At 42.2% G+C, this 14,784-nt stretch overlaps 1 protein-coding gene across 1 annotated transcript; it reads right to left on the bottom strand.

Annotated features, from left to right (window-relative positions):
• Positions 1-2,024: 2,024 nt before the first annotated feature.
• COX7A2L (cytochrome c oxidase subunit 7A2 like) lies at positions 2,025-14,509 on the bottom strand. The gene is made up of 3 exons (XM_081254841.1): positions 14,351-14,509; positions 4,399-4,530; positions 2,025-2,914 (listed from the first exon to the last, which is right to left on the bottom strand). Exons 1-3 carry the CDS (start codon positions 14,420-14,422, stop codon positions 2,774-2,776), a joined length of 345 nt encoding a protein of 114 aa, XP_081110967.1. The 5' UTR covers positions 14,423-14,509; the 3' UTR covers positions 2,025-2,773.
• Positions 14,510-14,784: the final 275 nt, after the last annotated feature.

The following is a 14,784-nucleotide window of genomic DNA, read 5'->3' as shown; positions in this document are numbered from 1 at the left end:
AAAAAATTTAAGACTAAATAACCATCAAAAGGAGACTAGTTAGGGGCTTCCCTGGTGGTGGAGTGGTTAAGAATCCGCCTGCCAATGCAGGGGGCACGGGTTCGAGCCCTGGTCCAGGAAGATCCCACATGCTGCGGAGCAACTAAGCCCGTGGGCTACAACTACTGAGCCTGCGCTCTAGAGCCCACGAGCCACAACTACTGAGCCCACGTGCCACAACCACTGAAGCCCGCTCACCTAGAGCCCGTGCTCCGCAAGAAGAGAAGCCACAGCAATGAGAAGCCGGTGCACCACAACAAAGAGTAGCCCTCGCTCGCCGCAACTAAAGAAAGCCTGCCCGCAGCAATGAAGACCAAACACAGCCAAAAATTTTTAAAAAAATTTTTTTTTAAAAAGGAGACTAGTTAAACTATGGGGTATTCATAAAATGGAATACAATGCAGAAAAATGAGATAGAGAACAATCTCCAAACAATCTCCAATCTCCAAACTATGAGTAGTAGGAATGTACAGTATCAGTTAGGCAAAAATAAACAGAGAAGGAAAATGCATTTATATATATGAACAGAACATACCTGAAAGTGAACAGAAGAAACTGGGGTAGAGAAAATACAAGGTAAACGTGGACAGCATTCTGTGTGTCAGAAAGGAAGAAATTGCTCAAAGACTGATAGGGGCATGTCAGTGGGACACAGAAGCCAAATTTGGGCCAAATTTGAGAATCAGCATGAACAATAGCATGGGTGGTTATTACCTTGAATGAGAAAATTACACTAAAACCTCTTAAAAGGGGAGTACTCCTCTTCACTGAGATACATCAACAATAATAATTAGAAAATCACTTTTTTACAACCACCTTAGTAATAAATGCTTCCATCAGGAATCACCAAGGAACACTAACACTGGGTACAAAACCACTGAGGACATGATATTCCCAGTCTCAAGTAACACCCCACAGATTACTTATTAATTACAAAGGGAATTAATACAAAGGGAAAAGGGTATCTTTACAAGGCAGACAACATCTTAATTAAGTTAACCAACTTCAACTCTCCAATAATGGGTCAAACTGGTATCAAGTGCCACCTGATAGAATAAGAATACCACACCATACACAAAGAATTCCTGACTAAACTGCTCAACCTGAATCCAATCATGAGACAGTAAGACAAATCCAAATTGAAGGATGTTCTACAAAACACTACCCTGAATTTTTCAAATAGGTCAATGTCATGAAGGACAGTGGGGACTTTTCTTGATAAAAGGAGACTAAAGGGACATGACAACTAAACGTCCTTGTTTTTAGGAGATACTGGCTAAAGTATTTATGGCTGAATTACAATTCCATAGCTTAATCTTAAATGATTCAGCAAAAACCAAATGTGTGTGTGTGTGTGTGTGTATTATGTATATACATTCATTATGTGTGCCTGTGTTTGAGAGAGCAAGAAAAAGCGAAGTGGACAATATATTGATAACTGGTGATCTAAGTGAAGAACATACAGGTGTATATTGTGCTATTCTTACAATCTTTCTGTATTCTGAAGTTTTTCAAAGTAAAAACTTGGGGGAAATACCAAGGAACTTTAGACTTGTACAGACAAATAAGGGCTTCCTAGCCTGTGAGAATGATACTGACTGTTTTCACACGCCGTATTTTATCTTCAGTAAGAGGTTACTGTTCTTTGCTACGGCAAAATACAGACCACCACTTTATATAATAAAATTCCACCTTTTTCCAGCATTAATACAGGGTATGTGAAGTCTACCAATTGTGACAACACAGGAAATTACTGTCTAAATGAACTGCATGTTACATACACATTTCACTAAGGGGTAAGGCAGTTTCTTACAAGGAACCGTATGGTAATCATGAATATGCCATTCGCCTCCTATTACTTGACTTTGAGGAACCATTTTGTAAAGATTACCTAGTGTCTAATTAAAAAGAAAGAAATTAGACTCGGGTTTAAGATGCCTCTGGTATGTTCTGAAATTATTTTGAAAGCTTATTTAAAAGGACTTCAAACTTGAGATTTTTTTCATTCATGTATTTATTCCACAATTAAAATAAATCATAATTTAAAGCCATAACATTTTTAAAAGGTAAAGGAGAATTTGTGTCACAGCTGTATTAATAAAACAGACATTGGTCTAAAGTGCAACACTAAACAGGTGTTCTCTGTTCCCATGGTGGAATAAATACATAACAATTACACATAAAATTTCACTAAAGATCTGAGATGATGCAAATAACCCTTTGAAACAAACTGCCCAATGAACAGAGGCAGACTGCAAATAATTTCTATTAACATTTTACTGCAGGATGGAAAAATCCCCAAGGTGACTACTAACTCAAAATCTCTCATCTCATGTGCCTGGCCTTAGCTTGTTTTCCTTCCTCAGTCACATCCAAATCCAAAAAGCCTTCTCCATCCCAAGCTCAAAACTCCACCAAAAGTCCCCAAGGACCTCAGCACAGACTGCCATAATGAGACTGTGTGCAACCTTCATTCAGAACCTCCAGGGAAATCAGAAGCCCAAATGCAGAGAGCAGCAGCATTTCTTTAAACAATAGTTTTAACTGTCGAATGAGCTCTGCCAGGCCATGTGCATTTCATAACAAACCAAAATACTGTCTTAATTTCTGTTTTTCTTGAAGAATGTTAGGTAGGTCATTCGAGTAAAAAAAAAATTTTTTTTTACAGAAATAATGAAAAATGAAAATTCAAAGGATTTACGCTAAAAAGCAAACCAGTCATCTGAAGCCTAACTCATTTGTTTCTGGGCTGTGATGCCATGTAGAGGGCGATCAGGCAGTAGATGGTCCCTCCCACAGTCAGCGCCATGGTTGTCCGGTAAAGCATTTGGTCAGGCAAGCCGCGTTTCAGGTGGATGGGCACACCGTCAGATTTCTTGAAAGAAAGAATTATCAAGGACATGGCTGATAAGAAAAAGATTTTACAATTTAGGCTAATATAGAACAAATGTCTCTACTTTATAACTAATCCATCAACGCACTGCAGTGGAAAAAGCCCAAATCTACTAGAATGTTAACTGAAATACTGGTATATTTCTTACTAACGTAGCTAAAGTTTGTAAGTCCAAAGTCATTCTCCAAAATGCAGCCTCAGGAACATGTGTGCAACAAATTCCAAATTTCTAAGGAATTTATCATATATTGCTTAATTACAAAAGGAGCACTGGTGAATTTTTTTAAAGGCAAAGGTAATCAGCAGCTAATCAAAGACCTGTAGGCACAAGAAATGCTCTACATTTAGTCTGACTTCTGATCATTAGTGGATGAAGTCTAAGCACACCAGGTCAGTTAACAGGTTCATGTCCATTTTGTACTCAACTACCTTCTTTCTATTAAGCTGCTAAACCCCTATTTAATAATGAGACTCCGTAAAATGTTTAATCCATTATTTTGCAGTCTCCAAGATCCCTCCCCACGGCAACTCAAGACCCCAAATGCCCACTCAAGTCTGAGTTATCAGATTAAAAGACATTAAACTGATCAAAAGTCCCCAAGCTGGTCCTAAATCTGGACATATTTTTGAGGAGGGGGAAGCTACCTTCCAGCAACAGCAGTAACAGCTATTGCCACTCCCACGATACCTGAGATATAGTCGAGTCACTGACCTCTCAATTATCTGTAGGTAGGTTAACATTAATAATATATATATATATTTTTTTTTTTTGTGGTACATGGGCCTCTCACTGTTGTGGCCTCTCCCGTTGCGGAGCACAGGCTCCAGACGCACAGGCTCAGCGGCCATGGCTCACGGGCCATGGCTCACGGGCCCAGCCGCTCCGCGGCATGTGGGATCTTCCCAGACCGGGGCACGAACCCGTGTCCCCTGCATCGGCAGGCGGACTCCCAACCACTGTACCACCAGGGAAGCCCTAACATTAATAATATTTTTAAGTCCAATCCTAGCTTCTCTGCTAATCAGCAAACCCAAGAGAGCCTCCTCCACTTCTAGCAACAGTTCAGTGAATTTTAATATCAAGCAAGCAAAAAACAACTAGAAGAAAACATTGCCAGAAGTCACTGCATGTGTCACAAAGCCTAATATATACTGGATTATTCACAGTATTATTATATATTATATATGCTATTGCTTCCTCCATCCAATGGATGATCAACAGCTACATATGCAATTTAAAAATCTGCATAACCTTAAATACTGATGAGGAAATTAATCACCCTCCTCTTTTATCAGTTTCTACCTACATGAAGTTCTACCAGTTTATGGCTTAAACTAAAATCAAGAGAATTCTATTTAAGGAACAACAGGGAAGTGAGTAGCAAACTAGATTAAGACTCCGTTTTGTAGGGGTTTTTTAGGTCTATTTACTTCACAGCCTTCACTGTTCTAGTGTCTTCTCTCACCTGGAAAAACTTCTGCAGCTCTGGAACTTTATTTTTCCCAGCATAATCATATGCAGTAGAATTGGAACTCAGTTTAGTTGGTGTGGCAAATATGATAGGCGGCGCTTCTGGGGAAACCACAGGCCTTAATCCCTGCAGGAAAAAAGGAAAAAGGTCAAGTTGAAAGTATGTCTGGGCATGTGAACAAGCCTTTCCAGGAGAAGGCTGTCAGTGATTCCACCACACAAGAGAGAAGGAAAGTCCCCAACTCTGCATTACAAAGCATTTAGGTTTAAAGTCCCTAAACTTCCAACAAACACCCTAGCGCCCATTCCCAGAGCAAACATAGTCAAGAACTCTCTTGCCTATTAAGGTGGGGGAGGGGGACGGGGGAGAAGCAAACCACAACAAAGGCCCAATCTAAGCTTCCAGATAAACCCACTGCGTCTATCTTCTCATCAAACCAGTAAAACATTTATCATCTATATGAACTTTGGGTTAAATTTCAAAAGAAACCTGGCTGTCCCTTTTCTCCTCTGGGTGAGTAGGTATACCAACATGGAATCTCGAGCCCTGAAGTGGACTTCAGAAACTTTCCAGACACACAGTAGAGAAATATCTCAATCTGGAAGAACCTGTAATGGGAAGAGAGCTGTCTTTCAGGACCAGAAAACAAAACAAAACAATTACAGCAGAGCAACTGAACTTTCTGGCATTAATAAACCTGTAAGTTAAAAAACATATACTGTAAAAATAAAAAAGGAAATCTCAGCGTTCTTATTGTGACGTGTGTACAACAATACACATGTACTACATACACAGAGTGTCTACCACTGAAAGGACTGCGTGAAGTAGCATGTGCCTAAAGCAGTGTCTGGGACACAGCAGGCATTCAATAAACATAAGTTGAATTGAGATTCGGGAGCTCAGCAGCTGCCTCAGCCACATGTGATGGAGAAAGGAAGGACAAACACACCGTCTTAAAAAGAACCTAAGGGGGGAGAAAAATGAAGTGCTGATACATGCTACAATATGGATAAACCTTAAAAACAGTACGCTGAGTAGAAGCAGTCAGTCACAAAAAACCACAAATATATGAAAGTCCAGAATAGGGATATTTACAGAGACAGAAAGTAAATTAGTGGCTGCTTAGGGACGGGGGAGGGGGGACAGGGGGGTGTTAAGGGAGAGGAAGGTGATAGCTGAAAGGTACAGCTTTCTTTCTGAAGTGATAAAAATGCTCTAAAATTAACATGGTAATGGTTGCACATTGTCTGTGAATACACTAAAAACCATTTAATTGTATATTTTAAATGAGTAAATGTATGGTATGTGAATTACATCTCAACAAAGCTGTTTAAAAAAAAAAAACTAAAGGGAACTCTGGGTTTCTATCTGACGGAGTAAACCTACAGTGGCAGATAGATAAATGATTCTCCAAAATTACCTACAGATCACACTAAGGAACTTAGAGTTACAAATCAATAAAACCATATCCTTTTATATTAAATTCTAACTCAGAAAAATAAAATCTTAAAGTTAGCAAGCAAAATTCAAGCTCAGCCTCTTCTCTATTTTTACAGATGAAAAAGGTAATCCTTTGCTCAAATTAATAAGAGTTGTCAGACTGTACCTGATCGCTTCAAAAAAACCTAACTTTACCTATAATTGACAAGAGACCTATTCTAAAGATCACATATTGAAAACTTCAATGTTACTCCCACCAGGCAGGCACTGGGATCAACAGAGCAACAAAAAGGCATTAAAGTAATTTTGGCTTCTATTTCTTCTGACACAGTCCCATAAATGGGAATGAATCACGGCCTTTTTTCCTGTTCTTTCACTCATTCAACATATTTTACTGAGTACTTACTCTATACTGAAAATACATAATAAATAAGACACATTCAATCTCTGCCATTATGGATATCAGTATTATGGAATAATAGCAGCTAATATCTACCAAGCTCTTGTTATGTGCCCAGCATCATGTTAAGCATTTCATACGCATCATTACAGCAATCCTAGGGAGATGTTACCTTTCCCTTTTTACAGAGGAGAAAACTGGATCAAAGAGGGTGACTTGCCTGAGACCCCATGACAAAAACAGCCAAGTGTGGGAACTCAAGCCTCTCTCAAGTCCAGAACCCTGGCATTTAAGTACCTACCTGCCCCTGCTACCTCCCGTCAACTACTGCTCAAAAACAATCCATTTGAAGAGAAAGTCTGCCTAGTAAGCTGTTAATCTACATTTGGAATATAACACACTCAGAGACTTAGGAGTCAGAGACAGAACAGGGGCTCCAACTACTGAGATAACAAGGCTATAAAAAAGTTCTCTCTTTAAACTGGAGAATTTTAGACACTCCCTTATCATTCTGTGAGCTCTTTGTATTTTCTCTTTATGATCATTTCCCCTTGAATGCAAAAATTTAAAACCCTTCCTACCAAGCAACTCCAAAACTGGTTTGAAATTAAATTCATGTTTTTTTTTGTTTTGTTTTGTTTTTTCTTTTTGCGGTATGCGGGCCTCTCACTGTTGTGGCCTCTCCCGTTGCGGAGCACAGGCTCCGGATGCGCAGGCCCAGTGGCCATGGCTCACGGGCCCAGCCGCTCCGCGGCATATGGGATCCTCCCAGACCGGGGCACGAACCCGTATCCCCTGCATCGGCAGGCGGACTCTCAACCACTGCGCCACCAGGGAGGCCCTAAATTCATGTTTTGACAGGACTAATGTGAGAGCATTTTTAGATGGGATTATACCTAGTTGCTTTGTATTTGTTTACCTGTCAAGTGATTCAAAACTATAGCAAAGTTTTTGAACAAGATCATCTCAAAACAGGAGTTACCAACCATCTTAACAGTTTAAAATAATTCCATATTTCCATTTATAATACTGTAAAGTTTAGAATATCGAATTTTAAAGTTACCTATAATCCCATTATCTTATCCCATCAATTATTATGAATTGTATGTTCTCCTCTAATCTTTTTTTTTTTTTTAAAGAAGATGTTGGGGGTAGGAGTTTATTAATTAATTAATTTATTTTTGCTGTGTTGGGTCTTTGTTTCTGTGCGAGGGCTTTCTCTAGTTGTGGCAAGCGGGGGCCACTCTTCATCACGCTGCGCGGGCCTCTCACTATCGCGGCCTTTCTTGTTGCGGAGCACAGGCTCCAGACACGCAGGCTCAGTAGTTGTGGCACACGGGGCTAGTTGCTCCGTGGCATGTGGGATCTTCCCAGACCAGGGCTCGAACCCGAGTCCCCTGCGTTAGCAGGCAGATTCTCAACCGCTGCGCCACCAGGGAAGCCCTCCTCCAATCTTTTCATAGGCATATTTTAATCTTTATAGTCACAGTGCAAAACCCCACATTCTACTTTTTTCACTTATAATAAACATTCTTTTTCAGGTTCCTACACAATCTTCATAACGAAATCTACTCTTCACATCAACCCCATAAATTAACTATTACCAGCCCATGTTACAGATGATTAAAACAAAGCTCAGAAACGTCATAAGTGTGCTCACTTCAGGAGCACATATACTAAAACTGGAACGATACAGAGAAGATTAGCATGGCCCCTGCACAAGGATGACATGCAAATTCGTGAAGCGTTCCATATTTTTAAACAACTACCGTATGCTAACACATATATATGGAATCTAAAAAAAAAAAAAAGGTTCTGATGAACCTAGGGGCAGGACAGGAATAAAGACGCAGACATTGAGAATGGACTTGAGGACACGGGGAGGGGGAAGGGTAAGCTGGGACGAGTAAGAGAGTAGCACTGATATATATACACTACCAAATGTAAAACAGATAGCTAGTGGGAAGCAGCCGCATCGCACGGGGAGATCAGCTCAGTGCTGTGTGACCACCTAGAGGGGTGGAATAGGGAGGGTGGGAGGGACACGCAAGAGGGAGGGGATATGGGGATATATGTATACAAATAGCTGATTCACTTTGTTATAAAGCAGAAACTAACCCACCATTGTAAAGCACCTATACTTACTACAGTAAAGATGTTAAAAAAAAAAAAGTAAAGCAGTAAAGATGTTAAAAAAAAAAAAAAAAGACAAGGGCTTCCCTGGTGGCGCAGTGGCTGAGAGTCCGCCTGCTGATGCAGGGGGACACGGGTTCGTGCCCCGGTCCGGGAAGATCCCACATGCCACGGAGCAGCTGGGCCCGTGAGCCATGGCCGCTGAGCCTGCGCGTCCAGAGCCTGTGCTCTGCAAAGGGAGAGGCCACAGCAGTGAGAGGCCCGTGTACCGCAAAAAAAAAAAAAAAAAAAAAAGTCACAAGATGGGATTCAAACCCACACATGTTTATTACACCACACCATCAGTAATCAGCTGTCTTGGCCCCACAGGTTAAAAAGAATCCAAATGGTGCTAAGGTACTTCACCCTACCCATAATTAAACCTCCTAACAATATAAGAGCAGTCAAGGTTTCCAGTGTTTCAAGGCAGCTAGATAAGACTAGCACGAGGGTTCTCAAGAGTAGACCAGGAAGCTATATTTACAGGAAGGGATCTACAGCAAATCCCTTTGCCTAGGCCTCCTTCCAGGGCTACGGCTGCCCCAACCTAGAGGAATTATGAGCCTCAAATATGCCCCTCCTCATCTCAATAAATGATAACGCCATCTTTCCAGGTACTTGGGCCAAAAACCTTGAAATTGTTCTTAATACCTCTCACTCACACATTTGAAAATCCTTTTGGCTCTACCTTCAAACTATATTTAGAATCTGACCACTTCTCACCTATCTTCACCAATCCACATTCTGGTCCAAACTCCTAGATTTTTAAAACAGCCTCCTAACTGGTCATCCTGATTTTATTCCATCCTCGCTGCCCTACAGTCTACTCTCAATGCAGCAACCAGTAATTGTGTTAAAACAGAGGATGTCAGGAACTTCCCTGGTGGTGCAGTGGTTAAGAATCTGCCTGCCAATGCAGGGGACATGGGTTCTAACCCTGGTCCGGGAAGATCCCACATGCCGCGGAGCAACTAAGCCCATGCGCCACAACTACTGAGCCCGTGTGCCACAACTACTGAAGCCCACACACCCTAGAGCCCGTACTCCGCAACGAGAAGCCACCACAATGAGAAGCCCGTGCACCGCATCGAAGAGCAGCCCCCACTCGCCACTAGAGAAAGCCCACGCGCAGCAACAAAGATCCAATGCAGCCATACATACATACATAAATAAATAAATAATTTTTAAAACCCCCAAAAAACAGAGGATGTCACTACTCAGTTCAAACCCTCGTAAAGGCCTCCTATCCCCCTGAGCAAAACTCAATGTACTTAAATGGCTTTCAGAACCCTATGAGATGCACCCCTCACTGCCCCCACCTTGTACATCATCCTCTTTCTCTGCCCCAGTCTACTGGACTAGCCCCATAAACCTCCCAAGCACCAGGCATGTTCCTTCTGTCTAGAATGCTCTTCTCCAGGTATCTACATGGCTTGCACCCTCACCTCATGTCGCCTTCTCAGGGAGACCTCCCCTTACCACCCTTTTTAAAACTGCATGTCCTCCTCCATACTGCTAACCACCTCTCCCCGCACCTTCCCTGCCTTATTCTTTTCTCCATAGCACCTGTGACCATCTAACATACTATATTCTGCTTTGTTTACTGCATCTCTCCCTACTGCAATGGAAGCTCCATGAGGTCAGGATTTAGGCACATTTTGTTCACTGTTCTTATTTCCCAAGACTTAGAAAAGCAACTGGCACAGAGCACATTTAGTAAATATTTGTTGAATGTATAAACAAGCTAAGGAAGTCTACAGCTTCACCAGTGTAGACTTGAATATTTCAGAACCAAAGTCATGAAAATTAGCACTTGATGGCAGAACCTCCCACACAGCCCACAGCAACGTGAAAACTGAAAGTTGTTCTTAAAATAAGTGGACTGTAGACCAAATGGAAATCACAGGTTTTGCTGAGTATCAAATCTCTTAGCTGTTTACACAATCACTACCTCTACAACTGATTAAGAGCCATTCAACTGTTTCACCACGTTTAGTAGCTGAGTTCTTCCTAGTCTACTTTAGCGGCTCCAAATTTTAAGAGAGAAAAGGAAACATGATTTTTTTTCACCTCAAAATTGACTGGCCCAAAGTTTCCCCTTTCCTTCTACCTTTTAACTTTGGGGAGGAGGAAGAAGGGTGGAGAAATAAGAGAATTATCCCCAAAATGTTTTAATTTTTAAATGACAGAAACTTACGAGCTCTTTCATTCTGATTCAGGACTACAAACAAGTTTCAATCCGCAGTGATCAAGTCCTTCATTTCCAATTGCCAGCTAGGTACCACCACCTCCATGTTTCCCTGACATTTCACGCTCAGTGCATCCAAAATTCACCCAGTTTCTCACAAGCCTACTCAGGAGCTCCCTGTTTCTGGGGAAAACACCACCATCCTCCCATTACCCAGTCATCTTGGAGTCCTCCTTCCTCATTTCCAAAATCTCCTTCACCGGGCGCTAATGACTCATCTCCAGCCTCTGACTCTTTCTCCATTCTTACTGAGAAGACCCTGAACTCTTTTATGGGTATAACAGGCATCCCTGGCACTGGTCTCTCCCAGTCAGATTATCTTTTCAAAGCATAGCGCTGGTTATGATACGTACTCCTCCATCATAAACCTTTCAAGAAGCTAAAGGGAAGAGGCCATGCCCTTGTTTCAACCTCTGGAAAAGACTCTACCACAACTTTCAGCATCAAGTTGCTTTGTAAATTCCTATTCATTTCTCACAAAAGTAAGTCCTACCATCCTAGGCCCTTCATGAGCTACCTCCATCCACCACAGCTAAACTTACCTGCTCAATGATTCCCCTGCAGCCCCCCTCTCCTCCTTCACTCTCGCAGTTCCCTTAATCTAGAATATCCTGCCATCTTAACTAGGAGAGGAACTGCTGGATCATACAGTAAAATTATGTTTCACTGTTTTAGAACATGCCAAACTGTTTTCCAAAGAGGCTGTACCATTTTACATTCCCCCCACAATGTAGTAGGGTTCCAGTTTCTCCACATTCTCACCAACACCTGTTGTCTTTTTTATTTTAGCAGGTGTGAAGTGGTATCTCCTTGTGGTTTTGATTAGTATTTCCCTAATGACTTATGATGTCAAACATCTTTTCATATGCTTACTGGCCTCAATTTATTTATTTATTATTATTATTTTTTAATTAATTTATTTTTGCTGTGTTGGGTCTTCGTTTCTGCGCGAGGGCTTTCTCTAGTTGTGGCAAGCGGGGGCCACTCTTCATCGCGGTGAGCGGGCCTCTCACTATCGCGGCCTCTCTTACTGCGGAGCACAAGCTCCAGATGCGCAGGCTCAGTAGTTGTGGCTCACGGGCCTAGTTGCTCCGTGGCATGTGGGATCTTCCCAGACCAGGGCTTGAACCCGTGTCCCCTGCATTAGCAGGCAGATTCTCAACCACTGCGCCACCAGGGAAGCCCTCAATTTATTTTTGACAAAGGACACAGAAAGATAAGCAAAATGCTCTTCACTCAACCACTGGAAAATACCCTCCCGACAATTACTTGGCATCAGATTGATTTATAAATCTCTACCTGTACTATTGTTAGAGAACTAGCTTTTCTATATAAGGTTACTCAATGCATGTTAGATTATTCACTTTACATAATACTGAAAGTTACAAACACCTACATTTTACAGTATGCTAACATTTTAAATGTTTCCAAGAAAGGAAAAATTGAAGTACTCCTGATAACCAAAGTCAGAACCCTTGGTTTGGGGATACCTGTCACAATCACTCTGAAATCTGCAATTCATATAAAGCCTACATAATATCACTTCTTTCAACATAACTTAAGAAATCCTTAAGTAATTAAGAAGTCCAAATTCTCAAGAGAAACACAATTCAAGTGGAGCTAGAAATCTTTAATCCCTCTCTGTACCAAATGCATCTTCGGGTAATATCTGCTCTAAGTGCCAATTAATTTCAAGATGTGTCAGTTTTAGTTTAAAATTTCACTTTTTCTTACTAGATAACAAAATCTAGATTATGCTAAAACTCTACTGAAAGAAATTCTACAACCACCAATGGAATAGATCAATTGTGATATATTCATACAATGAAATCCTATACTGCAATAAAAGAAACCAACTACTAATTCACATAACATGAATGAACCTCAAAAATATTAATAGAAGGCTTAAACAAAACAGTACTGTGTGGTTCCATTTATACGAAATTCAAAAACAGGCAAAACTATCTATTTATAGTGATAAAAATAAGCATAGGAAGATGGACATGGATTGACAGGGCAATAGTAAAAAGGAACTTCCTAGGAGTGATGTAATGTTGTATATGTTAATAAGGGTATGGGTTACACAGTGTTTGTCAAAAATGTGCTGAGAAATAGACATCTTTATGTTTTAAGAATATTTGCTTCTTTATAGAAGCAAATATAATAGAAATAGCTATTTCTTATAATCTGTAAGATAAATCACTATTGTCAATTCCTTCTTTAGACCTCACTACCAATTTGGTTTCAACGACACCACGCTGCTTTCCCTTCTAACCCTGGATTGTTCTTATGATAAATTTTCCTCCTCCACTCTCCCTTCCTGTTTCTGTAATCTAATCGTAACTCCACCTTTCTTCCCCATGTGCTTGCTCCCTGGATGATCTCCCCCACCACAGCTTCTACTACCACCTACGGGCTGAAAACACCTAGATCTATTAAACTCCTTATTCATAAATCCAGCTGCAATCAGACATGACATCTCATCACGAACTCAATATTTATAAACCTGGACCCTTCCTCCCCAACCCCACACCCCCAAAAAACGTGCTCTTTTTCTTGCCCTCCCTATCCTAGTTAACAGCACATCTAATCTTAGATTGAAATCATTCTTAAACATCCTTCCCCTTGAGCAAGTTGCGGTGTTCCACAGAAGAAAGAGAAGGTAACAACAATGGAGCATTCTTTACACCCCACCCGGGGCCCTTACTGTTCCAGTCCAGTTTTCCAACTGCATATCTCATCAACCCTTCCCTACCTACCCTGAGAACTGAGAAAGAAAATGATGGTATCTCAGACTTAGGTTCTCAAAAATAGCTACCACTTATCCAGTAATAGCCACCTGCCAACGACTGCTAGTCACATGACACACACCTCTTTTAATCTGTACTCCAGCTGCCCTAAAGGAAACTGAGCTCACAGTGAATAAACTTGATCAAGGTCATAAAATTAAAGCAGCGAAACCAGGATTTGAGCCCAAATTAAGAGTCTGGGACTCTAAAGTTTTTCATCTCTACACTACTGGAGACTGATACTCCAATTGGCAAAATCTGAGACTGATACTCCAATTGGCAAAATCTGAGTGAAGTCGCAATACTTTTCAGACCACTCAAGAGCAACCGTCAACCATTTTACAGCTGGAAAAATGTCAGCTCTTTGCACGTTAACTGCGAAGACTCACCCAAACATTTGAATTAACTCTTTAAGTCTCCTAATTCTAATCACACAGCCCCTTCTGCCCCTATGGCTTCCGCTGGTACCGTCACCCCAGTTCCCAAATCTGGTGCTTGGATGAGGCTGTCTTTTGTTGGGCTGCGGCAGGAGGATGACAATGGGGCATTGAGGAGACTGAAAGCTGGACTTCCTTAAAAAAAGGACAGGGCCAAACTTCGGACTCGGTCGGGTCACATTCTGGGCCCCGCCGACCCCACGAGCCACCAGCAACGACCTCGGGGGTCACCTTGACCGCTGCTGAGTGCCAGGCCCAACTTCCACACCAGGCCAGCCTCGCCGGGGAGCAGCTACAGAATTAGGAGCCTCCATGGCCACGGCAAGTGCGTGACAAGAGGTGAGGGACCAACTAAACCGAAGCGCGGGCAGAAGCCTCGCCTGGCTCCGGCGCTGAGACTGCCAGGCGCAGACTCGGGCCGCCACTTCTCCTGTCCGAACCGGCGCGGCGCTACCCGTACCTGAGGGATATAGGCGTCGGAAGCCCACGCTCCCGTCAGTTTCTGCGTGAAGCTACTAAACTTATAATACATGTTGCCCGGTGTCTACTTCAGGCAGCCACTGCCCGCGCGACCGCCTCAGAGAAGGACCCCGCCTTCTCGGGTGTCTGCCGAAGGATCAGCCCAAGGACCCTGCGCCAATAGGCGGGCTGCCCGGGGATCGCCTAATTTAAAACATGCCCTCTTAAGCCACATAATGGAAAGTGAAGCCAGGTTCTCAGGGCCAAAAGGGCAAAACAAGTTCTAGGGCAGCGCGGAAAGCCGCTGTAGCGCGGTGTGTAGGGAATACGAGCCTGCCTCTTTCCGTCACGTTTGGATTCCGGCAGTACCAAGACGCCCTAAGAATTGCGCAAGCGCCCCGCCGATCATGCGGGAGGCTGAGGGACTTGCCGGGG

Source organism: Mesoplodon bidens, assembly GCF_964165515.1.
Source record: "Mesoplodon bidens genome assembly, chromosome: 14".
Classification (NCBI taxonomy): domain Eukaryota; kingdom Metazoa; phylum Chordata; class Mammalia; order Artiodactyla; family Ziphiidae; genus Mesoplodon; species Mesoplodon bidens.
Note: the sequence above shows the minus strand (reverse complement) of the source record. Positions and strands in the feature narration are given on the sequence as shown.

Coding starts and splice junctions, on each gene's coding strand:
- COX7A2L (XM_081254841.1), bottom strand. CDS start 14,422: ATGTATTATAAGTTTAGTAGCTTCACGCAGAAACTGACGGGAGCGTGG. Junction 4,531..14,350: donor CCGACGCCTATATCCCTCAG/GTACGGGTAGCG, acceptor TTTTTCCTGCAG/GGATTAAGGCCTGTGGTTTC. Junction 2,915..4,398: donor AGCTGCAGAAGTTTTTCCAG/GTGAGAGAAGAC, acceptor CTTTCTTTCAAG/AAATCTGACGGTGTGCCCAT.